This window comes from Macrosteles quadrilineatus, unplaced genomic scaffold (assembly GCF_028750875.1).
Source record: "Macrosteles quadrilineatus isolate MER2022 unplaced genomic scaffold, UCM_ALF_1.0 Scaffold_2__2_contigs__length_208266976, whole genome shotgun sequence".
NCBI lineage: Eukaryota > Metazoa > Arthropoda > Insecta > Hemiptera > Cicadellidae > Macrosteles > Macrosteles quadrilineatus.
In genome coordinates this window covers 178,726,143-178,749,202 of record NW_026542595.1, presented here as the reverse complement: position 1 = coordinate 178,749,202, position 23,060 = coordinate 178,726,143, and the positions used below count along the sequence as shown (strand labels likewise).

At 34.8% G+C, this 23,060-nt stretch overlaps 2 protein-coding genes across 4 annotated transcripts in view; both read left to right on the top strand.

The window, feature by feature from the left end:
• Positions 1 to 341: 341 nt before the first annotated feature.
• LOC128987016 (V-type proton ATPase subunit D) lies at positions 342 to 12,222 on the top strand. Its single transcript, XM_054407659.1, has 6 exons — positions 342 to 505; positions 7,357 to 7,474; positions 7,740 to 7,887; positions 8,174 to 8,389; positions 9,927 to 10,005; positions 11,110 to 12,222. The coding sequence occupies exons 1-6, from the start codon at positions 465 to 467 to the stop codon at positions 11,243 to 11,245; spliced, it is 738 nt and encodes a 245-aa protein (XP_054263634.1). The 5' UTR covers positions 342 to 464; the 3' UTR covers positions 11,246 to 12,222.
• Positions 12,223 to 16,386: 4,164 nt separating this feature from the next.
• LOC128985699 (proton-coupled amino acid transporter-like protein CG1139) overlaps positions 16,387 to 23,060 on the top strand; it is a 33,411-nt gene continuing 26,737 nt past the window's right edge. Inside the window, exons 1-2 of one of the 3 annotated variants that reach the window (XM_054405488.1) lie at positions 16,387 to 16,549; positions 18,953 to 19,060. In XM_054405488.1, the coding sequence (XP_054261463.1) occupies positions 19,028 to 19,060 (33 nt within the window). In that variant the 5' untranslated portion in view covers positions 16,387 to 16,549; positions 18,953 to 19,027. Of the gene's footprint in view, positions 16,550 to 18,952; positions 19,061 to 22,870; positions 22,895 to 23,060 lie in introns of those variants that run through there. The other 2 variants (XM_054405489.1, XM_054405487.1) reach the window with 2 other exon arrangements.

The window sequence follows — 23,060 nt, the reverse complement described above, 5'->3', positions numbered from 1 at the left end:
GCATTGTGTCTGGACTGGACCACTGGACACAGCTGACTACAAAACAACGAAAATTATTTGAAAGAGGAATAAAATAATGATTTCTTGCCATTAGCAAGAAAAAACTGAATTTTTAAATGATAGCATAGGTCCATACAGTATATCGATAAGATATTAATCTATTCGACATAATTCAATTTCATTCGGATCAATCAAATTATAAGCATCCCAGTGACTTTCGTGTCATATAACTAACATAACTATTTTAAACTCTATGGCTTGTAAGCAACTTGAGTCAGCTGATCTATCTAAAGGTGTTGGCCAATCATATTGCTTCTCTTCTCAGTCTAATACTAGTAAGTTAGTTGATAACTCTGTTTTCTTCTCTTGTGTCACCTGACTTGCTTACTGACTTGGGGCTGCAAATTAAGTGTGAACATTAGTAGTGTAATTATTTCTAAATTGTGCACTGAAAAGAGTGAAAAATGTCTGGAAAAGACAGATTAGCCATATTTCCATCCCGAGGGTGAGTTTAATAATGGTTTGATTTTAGATTTGTGACATTACAACATCATCATAACCCAGCACTCCTTTTACAATTTCATCCCTACCTTCATGAAACCCTCTTTGATAATAAAGTCAATGTAGAATGTAGATTAACGGAAAACATTCGTTAATAAATCATTCTTCATGACGTAATATTACCGAGGAGTGAAGCTACATTTCCAACTCTCACTTAAGTTTATTTTAATTTAAAAAAGAGTTTAAGCATCCAGGCTTGGTTCTGCCAACATTTTGGGATTTTTGACATATTTGACCAGGCCTACTTCTGCTTAACCCTCTTAAATTCAAATGCCAAAGGCCTTACTTACCGATTGAGTGTGCAACTGTAAATCGTTAGTTCTAGGCTAGTATTGGAGAAACAATGTTCAGCAGGGTTGGCCTATCAATTATCAATAAGATGGGGACGCCACTATGTGTGTATTTTAACCCAAATATAAGTGAAGAATGAGTGGCGCGATCTTGTAGTCTTGTAAGTGAGTAAGGCTGACATATTCCTTAGACACAGCTGTTAATTAATAGCCCATATACAGCTAATGGCAACTAAGGGACCTACAGTTTATTTTGGAATCTGAACCACATTTTTTCCTCGTAATTAACGAATTGGTCTAATTATTAGGATAGTACTGCGGATAGTCGTATTACTCACTAGCGCGGACGTTAATCCACACCAGGGAGCATCGCATCCACAGTGCATCCCTATAAGTACAAATTTCTAATTGTTTTGAGTTATAAATTACAGTTTCTATACATTTTATGAAAAAAACCAAAGTTAATTAGGTAACTTAGATACAACTAGGAAGTTATTAATTTTTAGATTGACTTAGTCACTATTTTTTGTTTACGGGGCTATAGTTCTGTAGAGAACCTGCGATAAGCCTGATATCGGATTAAATATTGATACTATCAATTTTGATTCAGTTTGATATATCGCTACTAAAGTATTATCTTCCTCCTGATGTAAGGTAGGCCTATACATCAAAAACTTACTTATGCCTAATAAAAATATAAACATTGAATTTAAATTTAAGTACCGGTAGGCCTAATAATAGGTAGGGCCTACATCTAAGTAGGGCCTACTTTAATAAGTTATTGATATTGATCTTTAATAAATAAAACTTTAATAACAATATTTAACCAAAAACATTATGAATGTTAAGAAAGCAAAAAATAACAACTTTGATCATATTTTTTAATGTTTTGATATAGGCCTATCTTATGGGGTAAAATAAAATCTGATGCAATATCAATATTGAAACTAATTTAAATCGATATAGAAATTTAATCCGGTAATATACCTAGGTTCTCAGCAAAACTGCACCTGTGTTTTATTTTTCTAGTAGAATAATCGTTTACCATAATAATCGTTAACGCTGTTAGAAAAGTTTTTACCTTCCACAAACACGGAGCCCGGGCGGTTCTAAGTGTGAGTGTAAAATAATGTGAGATCAGAATCAGAAATGCTATATTCATGATTTATAACATAAATGGATACAGAATGGGCGTCAATAACTTAATATCTAAAAATAGATGATCTTGGCGTTATTTATTGCCACAAACTCTTTTAGAAGAGGGTAAAAGAACCTAGCACCTGTATCTGTGGGTTTTTTATAACAGTAGATTCCCTCTTATCCGGACACCTTTTAACCGGACATCGGTTTAACCGGATTACAATCGGCAGAAATGACATAGAGATGTTAACCAATGTGCTGATAAAAATTGTCCGGTTAAAGAGTTAACCGGACAATTTTTATCAGCACATTGGTTTAACCGGACTAGATCGGCAGGAAGTGGGTGGTACTGAAACGCAGTGGCGTACCGTGGGGGGGGGGGGGCGGCCCGCCCCAGGCCTCACACTAGCATAGGCCCCCAAATGGTAGACTTTATTTTTTTTTAGATACAAAAATAATAAAAAAATTTTAAAAAATCAGAGAAAATCTCTAAATTAGGCCTAAATTATTTTTAAAATACTATTTTCAATCATGATTTATATTTATTTTACATAGTTATTTAAAACTGAGCTAAAACAAACAGAAATGCCATTGTGTGTGCAGTGTGCACGATACACGCCGTTATAAGCAATGTGCGACAGTGTCCGCCGTCCACCACCATAACTCTGTTACTCTGTAGTCTGTTGTCGTGGGGCTGTGTGGCCTTGGACAATGCTTCCACCCCTACGGCCAACGCTGTTAGAAACATAGACTCGCCCGCTTTGGCCGTTTGGCGAATTTGAATTGCCCGACGAGCTTAGAATTTAAAGGTTGTAAGTCACTGTGTAGTGTGTTGGTGTTAAAGTAGTGGTCAGTTACTAGTTAAGCGTTTAATGTGGTTTATTTTTAACGTATACTTTAATGACATGTTGATATTTGTATTTACGATTCTGTGATAGTGCTATTTCGTCATCAAGCATTAGCATTGAAGCATTTAGAATAGGCATAGGCCTACAAGCTCCTTGTATGTTACGACTTCTCTTTGTCATCAAATTACGTTTTTGGTAAGTTATTTAGTTTATATCAAACTTAATCGTATGAAGTTGGATTATTTAGATTATTTCAAATTATTTGGTTTTGATGCAAGTATTGGTATACAGTATAGGTTGTTTTAGCTATTAGTAGGCCTATCTTAAAAATATATGGAACAGTATTTTATCTGATAACAAATTAGGCCTATTTAATTGGTAGGGTTGTTTTAAGTTTTATTGATATAATTTGAGTTGTAAGGTTGTAGGCCTAATTAGTTTCCCTTTCTCTTTTAGCTTTGTAATGTGAATGTGTGGCTAAGCTGGTATTGAGAGACCATCTTAAATGAACAGTGTCCAAATTGGGTGGAAGTAGACACTAGACGGCACTTTTCAGTTTGATAGGGATTGCACAATGTTTTGTTTTTCTTCTTTTTGCATTATTATTGTAGAGGTGAGGTAGAGGAAGACATATATTCATATTTATTTTTATTTTGGTTAAATAAAAACATGTGTTGAAATTAATGTATGATATTGACAACATACATAATACAGTAGTACATAACAGTAACCTAAATAAATAAATAGCAGTAACAGAGAAATATATAAAAAAGGCTTAGAGGTAAAAGCTTAAAGTGTTAAGTTTGAGTTTGCCTTTTGATTTTAAAGATGGAGCGGAGGTAAAACTATTATTTTTTTTTTAGACCCATGATAAAATGAAACGAAACTATCAAAGTGGATGGGATAAGAAGAAAAAACAAAAAGCTAAAGAACAAGAAATTCAACGTCTGTCAGGCTCAATTTTGAAATTTACTCAGAGGGTATCACTTCCAGCAAACAATGAAGCGGAGCTTGATGTGCCCAAATCTTTAGAAAGTACAAGTACAAGCTATGACCAACGACCAGGATATGAAGAAGAAGTAAAAGGAGTTCAGGGGATTGAAGACGACAAGGAATATGAAAAACGAGGGAATGAGGAATTCATGGAAGATGAAGGAGGGAATGGGGAAGACAAGGAAGACAAAGAATTAGAGAATGTGGAAGACGAGGAATATGAAGAAGACACATCTACTTTGCAAAGTTATGACCCAGAGTTGCATCCACCAGAAGAACCAGAGGAGTTATCATTAGATTTTGATGTTGGAAATTGGCCTACTCCTGTGCCAGATAGCATTAGGACAGATATAATAAGGCGGGGGAGTGAAATGTATCAACACATAGAAGGGCCGTTCGCAGCTGTAGAGAAGCCTGGGGAAAGTTCCAAAGGTCACACACGACAGTTAAGCAGTAATTGGTTCTACATACGGCTTCCCAGTGGAGAAAAGATTTTAAGAAAATGGATGGTTTATTCTCCTGAAAAGAAATGCTTGTTTTGTTTCTGTTGCAAGCTCTTTGATAACAATCCAAAGAAACCCTTGGCATCCAGTTTCATCACAGGATTCAACAGTTGGTGGAAATTAAATCCTAAAGTGTCTGATCACGAAAGCTCTGAATTACATGTTAACAACTTTGAAAAATGGAAAACTCTTCAAGCAAGCCTTTCCCTTAACAAAACGATCGATGCTGCTCACCAGGAAGTCATGGAAACAGAGAGGAAGAAATGGAGGGACATTTTGCATAGGCTCTTAGACATCACACTTTTTTTGGCTACACAGAATTTGCCTTTTAGAGGTCACAGAGAAGGCGTTGACTCTGAAAACCGTGGCAATTTCTTAGAACTGGTTGAACTTCTTTCACATTACGACCCTGTTTTAAAGGAGCACAACATACGACTTCAGCAATCGTTGCAAGCAGGAAAAATTCCAGTTTCTTACCTATCGCCTGCTGTACAAAATGAGTTTATTTCTCTCATGGGAAACGCCGTCAAAAAAGAAATTATCTCCGAAATCAAAAAAGCTAAGTATTATGGAATACTGTTTGATAGCACGCCTGACATAGCTCACATGGAACAGATGAGTGAAGTTATAAGATATGTGAAAATTGACAACCGGGAAGTAGAGGTGAAAGAGTCATTTCTAGGTTTTATTCAGCTTGGTGGAAAAAAGGCACATGATATTACTGAAGCCATAATCCAATCACTTGAAAAGGACGGTTTGGATCTACAACTTTGTAGGAGCCAAGGTTATGACAATGCTACAACGATGTCAGGTATCCACACAGGAGTACAAACAAGAATTAAAGATCAAAATCCAAAAGCGATTTTCGTACCTTGTGCAAACCATTCCCTCAATCTATGTGGCGTTCATGCTTTTGGAAGTGTTTCAGTTTGTGTCACATTTTTTGGAACCTTAGAAAGTGTTTACAACACGTTTTCATGTTCTACACATCGATGGGAGATACTTAAAGAAACCGTAGGCGTGACAGTGAAGAGACTTTGTGAGACTAGATGGAGTGCGCATCACGATGCGGTAAAACCAATCCTCCAAAACTTTAAAAAGCTGGTTGATGCTGTGGAGAAACTACGCGATCCTTCAGAAAATTTAGATACAAGGGGAGCAGCGGAATTGCTGATGACCAACATTTGTAATTTTAATTTTCTTTCTTTTTTGCACTTATGGTACCACATTTTGGTAGAGGTAAACCATGCACAAAAGTACCTTCAAATCAAAGGTATTAGCTTGGAAAAGTGTTTGCTGAAGCTTAAAACGTTGAAAACATTTTTAGAAGAGAGTAGGGAAGAGCTGACAGATAAAGCTTTAGAATATGGAACAAAAACTTGTGCGGAAATGGACATCGACTTGGAACGGAGACAACGCAAACGAGTAAAAAAAATGATGCCAGGAGAAACTGCTCAAGATGCAGGTTTGACCCCCCAACAAGAGTTGAAACGCTCTATGTTAGAGTGCATCGACAGATTTCATGAGGAACTAGAAAAAAGACTAACATCAATGGAAAATGTTTATGAACAATTTGCTGTTGTGCACTCAGAAAATCTTGCAAAACTAGAAGACGACCAAACTATGATGACTTATATAAACCGATTCACCACTGCTTTCGACGATGTAGAGGAACAAGAGATGTTACCAGAAGTAAAAAGACTGAGACGGCATCTGAAGGCTTCCAGCATAGGAACTGATGTTGCAGCCTCGTGGGCATCACTGAAAATGCTACAATTTATTATTGAAATGGACTTTCGTGAATCGTTGCCAAACATAACAGAGGCACTTAAACTGTTTCTAACCATTTGTGTATCTGTGGCTTCTTGTGAGAGGAGTTTTTCCAAACTCAAATTGATAAAAACTTACCTACGCTCTACAATGAGCCAATCTCGTTTGACAAGCTTGGCTTTGCTATCTATTGAAAATGAGACTGCAAAACGTGTAAATTTTGATGAAGTAATCAAGCAGTTTTCTGAAGTTAAGGCTCGAAAAAAAACATTTTAATGTGTTTCTCCTCGTATTTTCATTTCACTGAAATACTGGAATGTCGTTTTTCTCCAGTTTTGTATATACACACTTTCTTGTAATTTTAGAATAAAATTTGAACATACCAATTTATGTTGTCTGTGTTCTGTATCTGTTACCTTCATCTTACTTGCTACTAAATTTATATTGTTTATTTATATTGCTCTTGATACTAATTTATTTGATACAGAATAGAAACTTTAGTAACTATAACTAGTAATATAATTTTTTATTACAGTAGCAGTAGTAAAAAATGTATAACTATCTAAATTTAATAATCGTACACAAACACATATATATATATATATATGTATATGTATATATATATATATGTATATATATATGTATATATATATATATATGTATATATATATATAGGCCCCCTCATGAATAGCCGCCCCAGGCCCCCAATTGTGTCGGTACGCCACTGCTGAAACGACTGTTCTCGTGGGAAAGATTTGAGACCAGTGATCACGTGACTAAATACAATGCTCTCCTAAATTTATTTCAAATATCACAGTAAACGGTCCGTTTTAACGAGTTTTTGGGGACGTCAGTTTAACTGGAAAAACCGTTATCCGGATTGGCCTCGGTCCCGAGGAGTCCGGATAAGTGGGAGTCTACTGTATTGAACTCTAGATTATGTCTCTGGATGGCTGGGTAGTTACAATGTCGTGTATTGTAACCTGTAACCTGTGTAGACCTTGTACCTGTGTAGTTTTGTTACCGACTAAGATCGGATATTTATTTTGCCAGGACCATTTGTTAAAAGCCTAACAAAGGATCAGGGACAGCTGGACGTAATTCCAAGTCATGAAACAGGAAAGATAGTCTTTCCACTTTTTAATGTCAACACATTGTTAGAAAGCTCCAAAACTATCGGTAGCACTTAAGTGTAGGTATATCTGAATGAAAGTTTATTATGAAATGACTTAACATGTCTTTTCTTTGCAGTGCTCAGACACTGATGAAAAGTCGTCTCAAGGGAGCTCAAAAGGGACACAGTTTGTTAAAGAAGAAAGCTGATGCTTTGCAAATGAGATTTCGTCTGATTCTTGGTAAAATTATTGAGGTAAGACATGAAGATGTTTAAACTACATTCATATTCATGTAATTTTTAAACATTTGTCTGTTAATCAAGGTGCCGTACGAGATAGACTATGCATACTGGCATCTGATATGCTAAATACCATAATAATGACTAGGACATTAAACTAATTTTGGAGTTGTTACCGGTACTGTGTTGTAAAACACATGTTACAATGGTAAGAACTTGTAGTCTATTACTTCAATTCAATTACAAATATTTTATTGTAAAATATTTACTCTGTCCTTAGACTAAAACTCTGATGGGGGAGGTCATGAAGGAAGCTGCGTTCTCATTGGCCGAAGCCAAGTTCACCACCGGAGACTTCAACCAGGTGGTTCTCCAGAACGTAACGAAAGCTCAGATCAAAGTGCGCACAAAGAAGGATAACGTGGCTGGTCAGTGACAAGTGAAATACAGTAGTTTAATCTCCTCTTGGCTAGTGATTAATCACCCTTTTAAATTACTGTATGAGTATACCTGTTAATTGAGGGAGAAACCAGTTAACCTTTTATAGCTTAAAAGTTACATTTGTCTGTGAAGGTTCATACACTAAATTCTTTTCTGTTGTTTAGTTCTACCAGACTATGTTGTTTGTAAATGTGCTTAGTGTTTCTTAAAAAACTTAAAATGTGGAGCAATTTAAGGGGAATCTATTCTAATACTAGTATCATACTGTTCCAGGTGTAACTCTGCCAGTGTTCGAGAGTTACCAAGACGGCACAGACACTTACGAGTTGGCCGGTCTGGCTCGAGGTGGTCAACAGTTGGCCAAACTGAAGAAGAACTATCAGAGCGCTGTCAAACTGTTGGTGGAGCTTGCATCACTGCAGACCTCCTTCGTAACTCTGGACGATGTCATCAAGATCACTAATCGGAGAGTGAACGCCATCGAGCACGGTTAGTTTGTGTTTTTATTCTTGAAATGTATTGTGGTTTCTTGTAAAATGAATTCAATTACATTACCTATAGCAAAGTATCAAATATTGGTAAAGTCGGAAATTAGTATTGAATTCCAAAATGGTCTAGAAAAGTCGGGATTTAGTCTTAATTTGGTTGTAACAGTCAGGAATTTTATGGACCACGTAAAATCAAATAATATTTACATGATTTTTCGTGACCATGGGAGACGCTGATGCTGTTAAGACAACAGCAAGAGATGTTCATTATTTAGCCACGATCGTAGACGACGATCACGTTTCCATGACCACAGGATACGATGACGATTGAAATATTATTAAAATTGTCATTTGTGCAAAATATTTACACCTCATTAAACCAATGTGTGCATACTCAGTTAAGCCTACACAGTGCATTTTACAAAACCTAGTAGGCCTATCCAATTCCCTCCTTTTACCCTAATAGCTTATCCCTATATGGGAAATTCCCTAAATTCAATACACTTAAAATAATTACACCCTTCTATTGTTTAGTCTTGTTGAATAAACACCTGTGCTGAAAGTTTTTGAATTATTGATGATGCACCAGCCCAAACAATTCCTGACATAATAGCCTACATGATCTTAGAACATCAACATGTAACATGTAGCCTAACACCACTCTGCGTATCCATTAGTGTGGGAAACACTGATATTTTTATTTTTTATAGAGGGCCAGGCTTACAAGTAACCATGGGATTGCAGCGCAGCTGGAACAGCTTATTGTGCACCCTCAGTCACAGGTCCCCATTCTCCGTCAAATCACAGGTCCTTTGTGAACCATAAGATCCTTTTGACTATGGTGACCCGTTCTTCCCTTTGATCTCCAGTCGATAGGCCAAGGGATCTCATGCGCAGACCTTGTAGGGCTGGGCACATAAATATCACGTGGAATGCTGTCTCCTCCTCCTCTCCACATTTCCTAAATAAGAGGCTTTCAACTTGAATTCTTATCTTGTGTAAATGTCCACAGAATACCCAATGGTGAGTCGGTGGCTCAGTTGGTAGCGTCGCGGACTTCGTGCCCAAGGCAGTAGTGTCGTGGGTTCGGATCCTGGTCACTACCACAAACTTTTATCAGTACAGTTCACCTTTGTACTGTACCGGCTCACACCTTGTTTTGCTGGATACGTTCCACGCACAGATCTGTAGACAAAAAAAAAAAAAAAAAAAAAATGGCCGCTAATAAAGCCAACCACCTTCCGCAGGGTCTTCCTACTCAGCCAAAGGGCATCTGCCGCTATCGCACCAGTAGGTGCCTGCAGCATTCTCTTTGACTGTACATTGCCTTCTGTTCTTTCCCAGCTCCTTCGATGTTCTATACCCATCCACTGGCAAACAGCTCTCCGTGCTGTGCTGTAAGCAATGCCACTTGTCGGCTCTGGACCCATGAGGCTGGGAAACACTGATATAGTTTACAAAGAGCTAATGTAGCTTTCTTATGTTGAAAGGCTTAATTTCATCAGTCAAAAGTTAAACATGCTGTGTAATTTTTTCAGTGATTATTCCTCGTATTGAGCGAACTCTGGCTTACATTATCTCAGAACTGGATGAATTGGAGAGAGAGGAATTTTACAGGTAATTTATTTTACTGTCATTCATCAGATCTCACACCTGTTGTGGATCTACTGGTCGAATTTGAAACAAAATTGTCGCAATGGTGGGAACAATATATTGTTTTTACGTATTATGTAAATCTTAAACTCTTCAGTTTACATTTTACTATTATTTTTAGACTGTTTCATAAAAAGCCAAAAATAGTATTTTTTAAACGATTGATTTAGTTTTTACCAAAGGCCTCATCTACCTTGAAAGGTATTAAGGTTGACTAAATATTTAAATGATGTATTGTCTGAATATATTTTGTTCTGTATGTTTGTTCATGTAAGTTTTACATATAAACGTACTAGACCAAAGTTAAAAGGAGGCATGTGAAGTGTTTTATGGGTTCAAGGGGCAACTTTTGGTGATTTAAATATTTAAGACTAAACTGCTATTTTGTTTAGTTTGTAACATAAGTATAGCATAAGAAAACAGAAATTAGAAATGTTAACTGCCGAAAACATTACTTAAACAAATGTATAATCCATTTTCAATCAATATATACATAGTGAACATTTAAAAGTGCCTCTCTTAAAACCATCACAAAATGGGTCTAATGTCTAAAACATGTAGGTTTTAAGGACTTTTATTAGAAAGGCTTACTTGAACGAAACAGAGTCAAAAAGACCAAAAAATGGAAAAGTTTTCAAATCATAATTTTATTGATTTAATTCATTATCACCTGTCCAGTTTCAGAAAAGCGTTATTTCCTTAAAGAAACACCACCCTGCATCCCTATTAGTTAGTCATAGATCTATGATCTCACCTTTTATTTAGTGTTCATACCACAGTTGAGCGGTTTGGTAGTTAAAGAATTTGTTTAGTATTGAAAGTTTACAGAATTTAACCCAAGAATGGTTTAATGATTTTTGGCAGTTTGAAACTGGCTATAGAAGTTGCCGTAATCAACTCTTGCTGTCCAAAGAAAAAACTGAACCTAGTAACAAAACATTTATGACCTTTTCTACGATTATCTTTAATTTATTTTCACCTTGAACTACTTGTTTGCTTCATGGGATGAAAAAATAATAATAATAATAATAATAGCAATACGATATCTTGGTAACGAAAATGTTTTAGATTGAAGAAGATCCAGGATAAGAAGCGTATTGCTCGAGTCAAGCGTGAGGCATTAGAGGCGACCAACAAGGCAGCAAATCTCGCTCTAGAGGCTGCCAACATGCTGGACGAGGGCGATGAAGACTTGTTGTTCTAAGTTACAACTTGTGCTTTCGTTAGTAGTCTTAACGGATGAGTTGAATGGATGGTTTCACTCATAAATCATTGTCCAAAAATGTAAACTTCATAAAAATTTGATCAATTTGCTTAAGATGTAACATTTGTCTCTGGACTTAGGCTAAAATAAGATCCTGTACTCAAAGTATAGTTGTAGGGATTGTTTTAGGGTTTTTGGATGTTATAGTTATATTTTTTTTTGTTTCCACAGGTAGGAACATTAAAAGTACGGAAATGTGTTTCTTGTAACATTGTCCCCACTACACTAAGAAACTGTCAAATAATATGTTAATGACTTTTTCATAACCCCCAAGTTCATATAGTTATCTGAAAGCTTGTAGGTAGGTGATATATTGTAAAAGAAGGTATGACTGCTGTATTTTCAAAGCTGATAAGTGATTATTTTGTTACACATCTCTAAAACTAGTTTAAAAGTAAATTCAAATTGAGTGAAATTACTTTTAAGTCTTTAACCATCCAACCAGGCAGGTTTGGGGTGTACAAATAATTACATGCATATAATTCAATGTTTCAAGGATTCCGATTACTCTGGATATTTTACACATTTCCTAAACTATTATAAAGATATACTTCCGCTTTCCAGACAAATTGTCTTATCTATTTACCTTAGCATCGGATAATTTGTTTGTAATTGTTCTGAAATCAAACTAGGTAAAAAAGAGGTTTGTAACTACATAAATAACTATCTATTCTTATAAAGTTTATGATAGAGAATATCAATTATTTGGCGCTTCCACAAAAAAAATCTACTATTCAAAAGACCAAATTTAATTATCATTCCAGTTTAGAAACAAGTTATTAGAGTTTAGATAAAATAATATGTACAGTACGTTTGAATGTAAGATATTGGTGTTATTGGTATTGTTTTAAGTTTATAAATGTAAATAAGAAATATAAAATAATAAAATTGCATTATGCTAAGCAGACACAAGTTAATTAATTATACATTTATTTTATATCATGACCTGGCTCCTCATGAAGAACTAATTTGTAAGACCACTTCCACCAGTGGCATAATTATTGGCATGCTTGAAAATGGATGGTTATAAATAGATTTTCATATGAAAAGTATTTAACATGTAAAACATCAGATTTTGTTTTGGAATCATTAAAAACTTAACTTTACACTAGCTGTTTTTCGTAGACAGATATTAAGTATCTGAGTGGTCACCTAACTCAGGTATCGGCTCTTCAATTCTAAGAAAATCCGGAAACCTTTTAATTTTTAATAGTTAGGTAAACAATGAACCCAGCTGTCCTTGATCATTGGTGTTTTTTAAGTAACCCGAACCAACCCCGTGCCCCCCCCCCCACGTACCACTGTGTGGTTGGCCCACGGGAATCAAATAGTCAATTAAAACTAAATATAATGATAATACCGAACAGCTGTTTACACTGCTAGGTTCTGTTATTGTATCTGACAATAGTCCACTTATATTGTCAGTTACTGTCGTTACTGGTTCTGCTACTGATTGAAAATCATCGTAATTTCTTAAACGGGTTTACATACCCTTTGCTTTGAGAGGTAGGTACCTCCTCAGAGTATTATCTGACAGTTCATGGAGGTACTGTTTTTAATTCATAAAAAGCTACTTACTTTACAAAGTTTTGTAACACTTTTTCCACTGTCCCAAGGTTTTCTGCCGCTTTCTTTCTAAACATAAAAAAAACTCACTGCGACTTGGTTTTTCGTTCATTTTACAGAAACAGTGTATGATTTTCAATGTGAAATAAAGTATCTCGTCAAACATAAATAAAATCGAGCAAAACACGACAATAACTTTATTCACTAGCCAACTGATAATGTTTCTCACGATTGAACAAAAGGAACTGGTATTAGTGAGTTGTGAAAAAATGACAATAAAAAAATTTAAAAATAAGGATAAGGTGGAACAAGACATTTTAATGGAAGCAGTGGCAGTGATAAGTCATGTGGAACTGAGAGTAAGGCCGCATTTACACCGGAAATGCGTTTGGAAATAAACATGGAAGTTTAGAACTTTTCGTTTGTAACACTTTTTTCTAAAACAAAAATTTACAACAGATAGAGCATTTTTCTTTGATTTTGTTGGAAACAATTTAATTACCCGTACCGTTCCTGAGAACACGAGGTAAGTTCCTCCCAAAAAAAATAGTGGTGATTGGTAGCCACAAGGAGTAGTGGGGAAGTGTTGTAAACAAAGTATAAGTCCGGCAACTATGTTTGGAACACCCTTTGATATTTACGAACTTCTGGTAGGTAATACAATTTTAACACTAAAAAACTGTTTCCTTACTTTTTAAGATTGGACGAATATTAACTGAGATATGGCAGCTTTAAGCCTCCTTCCCACGGCGCGAGGTAGGGCGATTCCACGGATGGATATGACCAAGGGCTTGTATCAATACGTATCGTGGGAACAGCACGTCCATGGTTCGTGTAGCGGTCCGAGATATGTGTATTGTTTGGGTCCGGATCTTTCACACCCGAAATCGGTCAACTAATGAAAGATCGAAGGACTTGGCTCGTGTTCGGTGCGGGGGGGAGGTTCGTGCATGCACGCGAATGCTCGGTGATCCCGACAAACGATCGAGCATGCTCGTGAATATCGCTCGCCGCCACCACCCGGTACTCTCTTCTTCTCTCGCGCTTTGACAGTCGTGTTTAAAATGGATGCTAACGCTGATGTGGCTTTTTGATGGGTTTGTTTGTTTGGAAGATGAAAAAACGCAAGCCACGAAAAATATGGTGTGAGATATTGGTTTAAAACAGTAAACCGGGTTAATCACATGTCTCTGTTTGCAGAACTTGCATCAAACGAAACAAATTATAAATATTACCTGAGTATGACTGAAGACTGTTTCGAAGACATTCTCGGCCGTTTTTTTCAAATGTTTTTACATGTACGCTCGCGAACATGTTAGTCGTCCCCACAGACGAGCAAGCATGTTCGTGTTGGGGCTCGGGCTCTCCGGGTCCGACGAGCTGAGCACAACATGCTCGCCGGTACGAAGGTTCACAGGCCACAGACCCCATATACACGGGCAAGAATGTTCGCCGCCAACACCGTCACGAACATGATCGCAAGTTAATGGTGGGCTTTTAAAGCCCGTGGCCGGTTCTAAGTCGCCTCGATACAAATTTCTGGTATTACTCACTTTGCAGTTTTACTTAATTCATAATTTCGAATGAGTATTCATTCCTTGAATTGGCTAATTAAAATGGCTATCCACAGTACCGGTAGCCTATTCTCTACCTTTATAGATCAATGATTATGTACTTAATAAAAGAGATAAGGGAGTTTGCTCCCTAGATTATATGGAGTGAAGAAAGTCAATGTCATGTATGACAGCCCAGTACAACAGAACACTGAACAACACTGTTAATTGCTATGATTGATCATTTAAAGTATAAAGGGTTGATAAAACTACTTTACCTACGACCGTTTTAAAGTATACATTTCAGTTCAGTTCTTAGAATTGAAAAGTTTCACTTAACAGTTGTTTACTTTCATATCAGCATAGTTTCATTTCATATCAGCATAGTTTCATTTCATATCAGCATAGTTTTTCTCATATCAACACAGGTAACGGACCAATGAGGTTCAAGTATTGAGAGAAAAGAATTAAAATTGTAATGCTTCGAACGTCAACTAATCAGCTGATCAGTTGACAATTTTAATTGTTGATCTTACATGTTCCTGTTGATACTCGAGTATTCTTAACCTAAGTTGGTGGAAGTTAAAGGAAGGTAGACTAAACTGTTTTAAAAATGTCATTTAGTGAAAGTGAAGTTGACGAGATGGAAATGAGAGCACAAACTGCTTATAATATTCTATAATATTCTATGCTGAGATCTAACTGTAAATTAACTCTTTCACTATAATCATGGAGTTGTAAAAAAAAAATAAAAAATGCAATATTTCCCTAATTGTACCTAATACAGTATTTATGGTAAGAATGCTGCTAGCAGAACCTGTTCCCTGAAAAAGGTAACTTATTATATACAGGGTGTTTTTTTTAAAAACTTGCATCTTTATTTGTGTAAAAACCGCAATAGATAGAAATATGCAGTTTGCGGGAATCATCTATTGACGTAGGGGGCCCAATTGTTTTGAATTCAATGTTACATTCACATTCCCCCCCTGCCCCCAACTTAATTTTTTTAAATAGCAAGGTACCCCTTGTGACATATCAAATAAAAGAGCATGAAAAAAGAAAATTTCTGTTGAAAAAAATTTAAAATCGGCTCATGAATTTGTGAGATAACCCCCCCCCCCTTTTCCCCTACTCATAACTTGTTTTTTAATAGCAAGGTACCCGCCCTCGTGACATATCAAATGAAAAATAAATTTCACCAAACATTTTCTTTTTTCATGCTCTTTCATTTGATATGACACAAGAGGTACCTTGCTATTTAAAAAAAATTAAGTTGGGGGCAGGGGGGAATGTGAATGTAACATTGAATTCAAAACAATTGGGCCCCCTACGTCAATAGATGATTCCCGCAAACTACATATTTCTATCTATTGCGGTTTTTACATAAATAAAGATGCAAGTTTAAAAAAAAACACCCTGTATACGAAGTTTTACAAACACGTGATTACATGAAATCAGCTAAGTCGTTGCTATCCTCACTTTCAGTGGCACCGACAATAAACGAAAACATAACCTCTCTAAGAAGTTATTAGTAGTGATTGTTAGTAACTAAAAACCAGATTGTTAAATTAAAAAACTGTCGTAGGTAAAGTAGTGTACGCAACTCGCGTTTATTAACTACTATTACATTTTACTCTTTTCATCTCTAAGTTACACTTACACAAGTAATCAGGAAAAAACACCAAATTTTAAATACACTGAAATCATTTGTACTTAGTACCATAGTTATGTCACATGTGTTATGTCATAGACTAACCAAACGGAGTTAAAGGCGGCCGTGGTTATGTATGTGACTCTTATATATAGCTCCCAATTTTGTATGTCGTTGAAATATTTTAATCTTTACGTAATACACTTTCTTTGTCTACAATTTCTAATTTTTGCAACCAGCTGATGACAATTCTGATTGGGCACTCTTCTCTTCTCTGTCAACTCCAACTGAGTAGAAAAGAAAACATAACAGACGAGACAACATAAAATGGCGTTGTTTGACGCAAATAAGTGATAAAGTAAAGAGTTGTTATTTTGTTTACTTAAGCAGACAGCCCGCAGATTTTAAATTGCGTAGTTCCTAATTTAGTGTTGTTCACCGTCTAAGAGTTATCAACTTCTCTCCTTTCACTAGGTAAGTCAGGCATGCTTCTAACAATCTTAACCTCAGTTTAAGAAATGTTTCAATATGTGGGTAGTTCTAGTTCAGTTTTTAATTTATTTCAGACCTTTGTGCAGTGTCCAAGGTTGGTTTATTTATATTCTTCATTTTCACAACAGTTTGAATATTTAGAAAAGTATCAGTCTACCAAGGATTTCAAACACGTCCAATTACCTGAGAAATACTAAAACTGTGCAAGCATCTTAGCCTAATTTCTTTAGGCTGAAATCTGTAACATTTTAAAACCTTTATTATAGGCCTAGTCTAAGATATATTTTTATCTTAAAGCATTGTCTGATTACAAGAGTAACAGAAAGAAATGATTATTTTCTTAACTGAAGTCTCATTCTTTATCTCTACCATTTAAAGTATCTTAACCTACCTGTTTACTAGGTTACCTAAGTTTATTCTGTTGCAGCTGTAATCTAATATTGTAGGATAAAATCAGTTTTTATTAACTTTGTAATAATTTTCTTCTCATATATTATCTGTTTAACATCATACGGCTTTTTGGTATCACATAGTTAAGTAGGCCTAAGGTACAGGGGAAACTTGCTTATTCGATTACCATGCGCTTTCAGCTCTGGTATGTTGTGCTGAGAATATAGCCTATTTTTGGCTAGCAAGGAAGAGCCCGAGTGGCGAACACTGTGCGAAAATTCATATCGCACAGGACACAGAGTCTTCTTCCTCCGTGAACGTTGTAGTAAATACTTACTTGAAATACTTGATCTCTTCATCGTTGACCAACAAATGTTGGATAGATTGCGTCATTAAAATGTTTCACTAGTAATTGAGGGCGGGGGGTGGTGTTGGATGTCCCCCTACACTACTACACCGCCACACCGCTAATACTTACAAGTGTTTCCCCTGTACCCTACTTCTCTGTGGTATCATTGAAATAGACTGACAATGCAAAATGTTTTCAATGTAACCTACCTTTGCTAATGACATTTCAATTATTTAAGAAGCAGTTTAAGGTATTGCCTTCATTCCCCCACTCCTCTCAAATGTGTAGGCCCTACTTGTTTAGTAACATAAGTATGTTAGGCCAAGACAATTGGTGACAACATCTCTCACTTGGCAGTTCTTTGTTTTCACTGTTATCTCATTGAATACTTCTTTTTAGTTTGTCTAAATTACTAAATTATACTAATAATCACCAACATTGACCTAGGTAGGCCTAGTGGTTTTGTCCAAATAGGCTAGGCCTATCTTTGTTAAATATTAGATGCAACCTTAACTTACCTAAATTAGATACAAAATCTTTTGTGTCATCCAAGTCAGAGGTTAGGCTTAGAAAATAGGTTTTAATCTTGTTAGCTACCCTCCTAATTTTTACAGGCTCAGAAATCATTTAACAAGATATGTTTGAATATCTACTTCTGCGTAATCCAATTGCTTTGTATTGTCGCAAATAGTTTTGAATTGTCAAGAAGTCACCTCCAGGCATTAAAGTAGACCTATATTATAACTTAATCGCTTCATTAGATGGACATTGATTCACAAAAAGTACATTTTTCATGTAAATGGACACATTTAAACACAATGTGGACATTAGAAACGACAAGATGGTACACTAGAACAATAAATCAAAATAACAAAGGTATTGGGTAACAATGTGATCTGACCGGGTAGATGTTGAGTCAAGACATAGACTAAGCAACACAAGTAGACTCCTCATCCCATTGTAAATTTTGAAGCTTGTTTTTTGCGTCTAGTTCATGTACGACCACACTAATCGCTAGTGTAGACAACATTTTGTTTCTATTATTTTAGGGTTATTTTCATGATTTGTGCTTTACTATTTGGTTATATAACTAGGAGACCAGTTATTGTTTATGAATATATCGTTTTATTAGGTTAAACGAGGTTTTAAATGACTGCAATAACAAGAAACAAATTGTAAACAAAACATAACCTCTATAGTTGGACGTACAGAACTAACAATAAAATTGGCTTCAGTTGTTCCATTAGGATGACTAATCTACTAAGGGAGTATGTTTTATCTATGGTCAAGATACGCAAAAATACGCACATAGTGGCGTCCCCATCTTAAATAATTGATAGCCTAATTGAATTGAATTGAAGACTCCCTACGTCGAATTGGATAGTAAGTCTGTCTATAAAATTTGTATATCATGCTATTAATAAAGGTTGTGATCTTTCTCATTAATAAATGTGTGTCCTGCACAATAGTTCCATTTTATCTGTAATCACCACTAAAATACACTAACCAAACCATACTGCACTAGTGTGTTATTTTTTCAGTTGGAAGTTTTAACAGTTGGCGGAATCTGGAATCTCATTTCTGAGGGTGCTTTACTAATCTAACTAACAAACGAGTTCTAGCTGATGTTTTATGGTGTGTTGCAGTAGTGCACTTTCTTATCTACTATCAACTAGTACTTGCACTTAACACTAATCAGTTGGGCTAAGTTCACTAACACTATGGTGGATGCCACACCACTTCGACCAATGAAAGTGAGTCTTTATGGGACATTGCATGATTTGCTATTTGTGCATGAGACAGTGTGCATGAAACAGTCAATGTTAGCTACTGTACAACACACTATTTTGGTAAATCATCGACAGAAACTAAATACCTACCCTACATGTTTAATTATTTTCACATATTGGCGTGACACAACATATTTGATCTCAAACAAGTGAAAACTGAGTATGGCTATATACCTACTTTAAAAAGGAAATCTTTCAAATTATTCTAGGAAACTGTGAAGCAGTAATATTTTCAATTTTACTTAGTCGTGAGTTGAACGGAGTTAACAGATAAGAAGTTAGTGAGGCGATAGTTACCAAAACTTCCATGGGAATAGCTGTGGCATCTTGTTTTTTTATTTTGTTGCTTTAAGGATTAGCCTACCATGTTGTGAAAATGAATCATCCTCAGAAATAGGACCTAATCATAGAATATCTTTGTAAGTGTTGTAGGCAATTATCATTAAAATTCAGCTGAGACCTACAACTTCTATTGTATTTTAGTTTTATCCATGTAATCTATAAATTCATTTGTTCAGTTAAAACCCACGCACATAATTTAACTTAAATCTAAGTTATTATCAGATTTTGACACAGAACTGATTTGTATTGTAGTTTGCCAAATTGTCATCAGCCATTGGATACCGTACGCCTTCCACCATTGAAGTCTCAACTCTTAAATATCTTAAAAATCATAATAATCAGGGTAATCTGCTTTATCTAAAAACAAAAAAGTAGGTTTGAGATTTATTTTACACAAATCACAACTGCTAATAATCTCAGATAGCATTTTCTCCTCATTGTTAATCTCTTTAGAAAATTATCTGCCATTCAAAGGTCACATGTGATAATTACAATGGAATATCCCCAAAGGGGAGATCGCCTGACCGAATGGAAGCTGTATGAGTACAAACAAACAGACTCACGGTTTTATCTTTGTTACGCAATGAACGAGATGTGATCTTGTAAATAACTAGGTATTACTTAAGAAAGACACAACAATCTTATGGAATTGACCATATATATTTCCATTGTTTAACCTAACTGGATTGTTTGTAGTTGATGATCTAACTATGGTCAGATAATAAAGGTTGTTCTATTCAAATTTTTAGAATTCTGGTGCCACTAGAACTTAAAGTTAGCATTGATAAAGGTAACCAGTAAACCCGTTTTGTTCTTACACTTAACACCTTGAAAATAGACCTATTTTCCTGGAGAGGTTACGGAGCTTATGGTTTTTCCTACTAAATCTTTTGTTATGTCTATTTGTCCCGTTTTAACAATATTTAGAGCTTTTTGCTCTTTTAGAGAATTTTGCACATAGGAAAATGCTGTTACCTTAGGAGGCACGGGAACAATAATTAGACCCCAGATGACAATAATATTATTTGTTCAGATTTCTTTATATATGTTAACTTGTTAACTTATGTCTGTATCCATCTTGCAGTTAATTTTGCTACCTTATTATTAAGAAAAGATATTAGTTTATGAAGTTTTTAATTGTTTGAAAAATTGGATTTTCCACATGTTTACTCTTAAAACCTAAAGTTCTCTAATTTTCATTATGTAGAACTTCGAAAATAAACAATTTAGTTTTTTACACATGATTGTTTAACAGCGTCCCCATCCCTTGACAATGATCATATAATTAAACTAGCTGAGTACCCGTCCTTTGTACGGGGTTGGTATACAACGCTTATTGTAGTTAAATACTCGTGTTTTGCATTTGCAATGAGATGGGACAATTTTTGAGAAAATTTAGTTTACTATAATCTACGGTATACTATAGTATATAGAACATCTACCATAGCCATAATGTTCTACCACTTCACCTAAACAAAAGAAAGAAGTAAAGTTCTCACACTCAGGTTTTTGTTACTGCTTGGTTCAAATTAGCTGTTGTCATAAATGTATAAAGAACGAATGGTGCTGCACCCTGTTGGTAAACCGTATAACCTTTTAATGCTATTGAATATCATAGAAACAAATTGTGTAGTTGAAACAGCTGGCAAAATTATTTAATTCCTTTTAAATATGAATACTCATAAGGTTAACATGGGAAACTCCAGAGCCGCTGGGGCAGAGCCCGAAAGGATTTTTGAGGTAAGAATATGTCTATATGTTAATCGGGAATGTAAGCTATCATCATACTAAATTTAAACACAATCCGACCAGTAGTTAATGCGTGATTGAGCTTCAAACAAACAAACAAACAAACAAACAAACAAACAAACGAACAAACACACACACAAACTTTCACATTTATAATATTAGTATGATAATGTTTTTCATTTCTTATGATTAGTAGTTTTTTTTAAGAATTGTAAATCAGTGGAAAGTAAAATCTAAAGTACCGGTACCTGAGTTAAAGTTCTATTGGCCTAAATAAATTGCTTCTCATGAATGTTGGAAGATATGGCTTTTGAGATGGCTCTCTGTCAATAAAATTATGTTTGTATTAAAATAGCCAAACAGCACTTCATAGATTAAACGTAAGGCACATAGCACTAATACTTAAAAAAATTGAGAGGTTATCTTTATTATGAATGTTTGTTTTTGTCGGTTTATAACATAGTTTGCTAAAATAATTGTGCAATATGGAAAAATATATTTTGTCACACGGGTAAAATATACTTTTAATTGGATGTATTTTATTGTTGTTGTAAATAAGACACAAATTAAATCAATTTCTTGACAATTTTAATAGTGTAGTTTTATATTACTTCTCTGTGGTGTAGTTTTGAAAAGCCTACATTCCCCAAAATTTATCAGAACCAATAAATTCACAAGCTTATATTTTGTTGCATTGGCAATAATTTTGGAAAGAAATAACGTTTGATAGCATTTACCTATAAAACCAATTTATAAAAAGCAATTTGCTACCTTGATGATTTTTATTTCAGCAAGGGTTTTTTTGTGAAATGAAATTACAACCTCTGTTAATGAACACATAAGACTCTAGTTTTATAAAAGAAAAAAAATGTCATTCATATAAAAAATATACTAGGTTATCTAATTTTATCAGACATTAAATTAGTTTAGTTCAGTATAGGTAGTATTTTGGTTTAATTACAAAATAAATACTTTATTTTAAAGAATAACAAAATATTTAACTTAATATTTTATTGATTTAATTTTTTTTATAATTATTATTATTTAGGCTAATTATTATTTATGATTTTCAATTCATTATTATAGGCTAACTGTTATTAATTATTTTTAATTTCATTTAATTATTTAAAAACATGATTATTGGACTATTGGTTTGGCATTTCCTATGAGTAAAGAATAATGTTAAATAATTCAATATTGGGAGTTATTTGTCTAATTGAAACATTTCCTATTTTGATATTTCCTATGGGTAAAGAATACTGTTAATTAATTCAATATTGGGAGTTATTTGTCTAATTGAAACATTTCCTATTTTGATATTTCCTATGGGTAAAGAATAATGTTAAATAATTCAATATTGGGAGTTATTTGTCTAATTGAAACATTTCCTATTTTGATATTTCCTATGGGTAAAGAATAATGTTAAATAATTCAATATTGGGAGTTATTTGTCTAATTGAAACATTTCCTATGCTGTCAGTGGTGTTTGGTGATAGATAATTTTGTTATTTAATATTGGTCAGCTGAGCTAGTTAGGGTTGTGTTGAACTTTGACCTCAAGAGGTGTGTCATTGGTGGAAGGGAGCTTTTGTTGGAAATTTCCTACTGGAGCCTGTCTTTTCTTATCCAATTCTTCAATACAGCAACACTAGAGTAGTTTTTCTTCAGTTGTGACTTTACTGTCAGGCAGTTAGGATCAAGCAAAAGGTCAGTGACTGTGTAGGTTATTTGTATTTCAGAAAATTTAGATCTTATACTTCCCTAGGACAAAAATATTTTTTCTCCACTTATTTAACTTACATGCCTAAAAACAAATTCAGAATTTTAAAGTTTTTTTAAGCTAACTTACTAAAAATAAAAATTGAACAGGAAA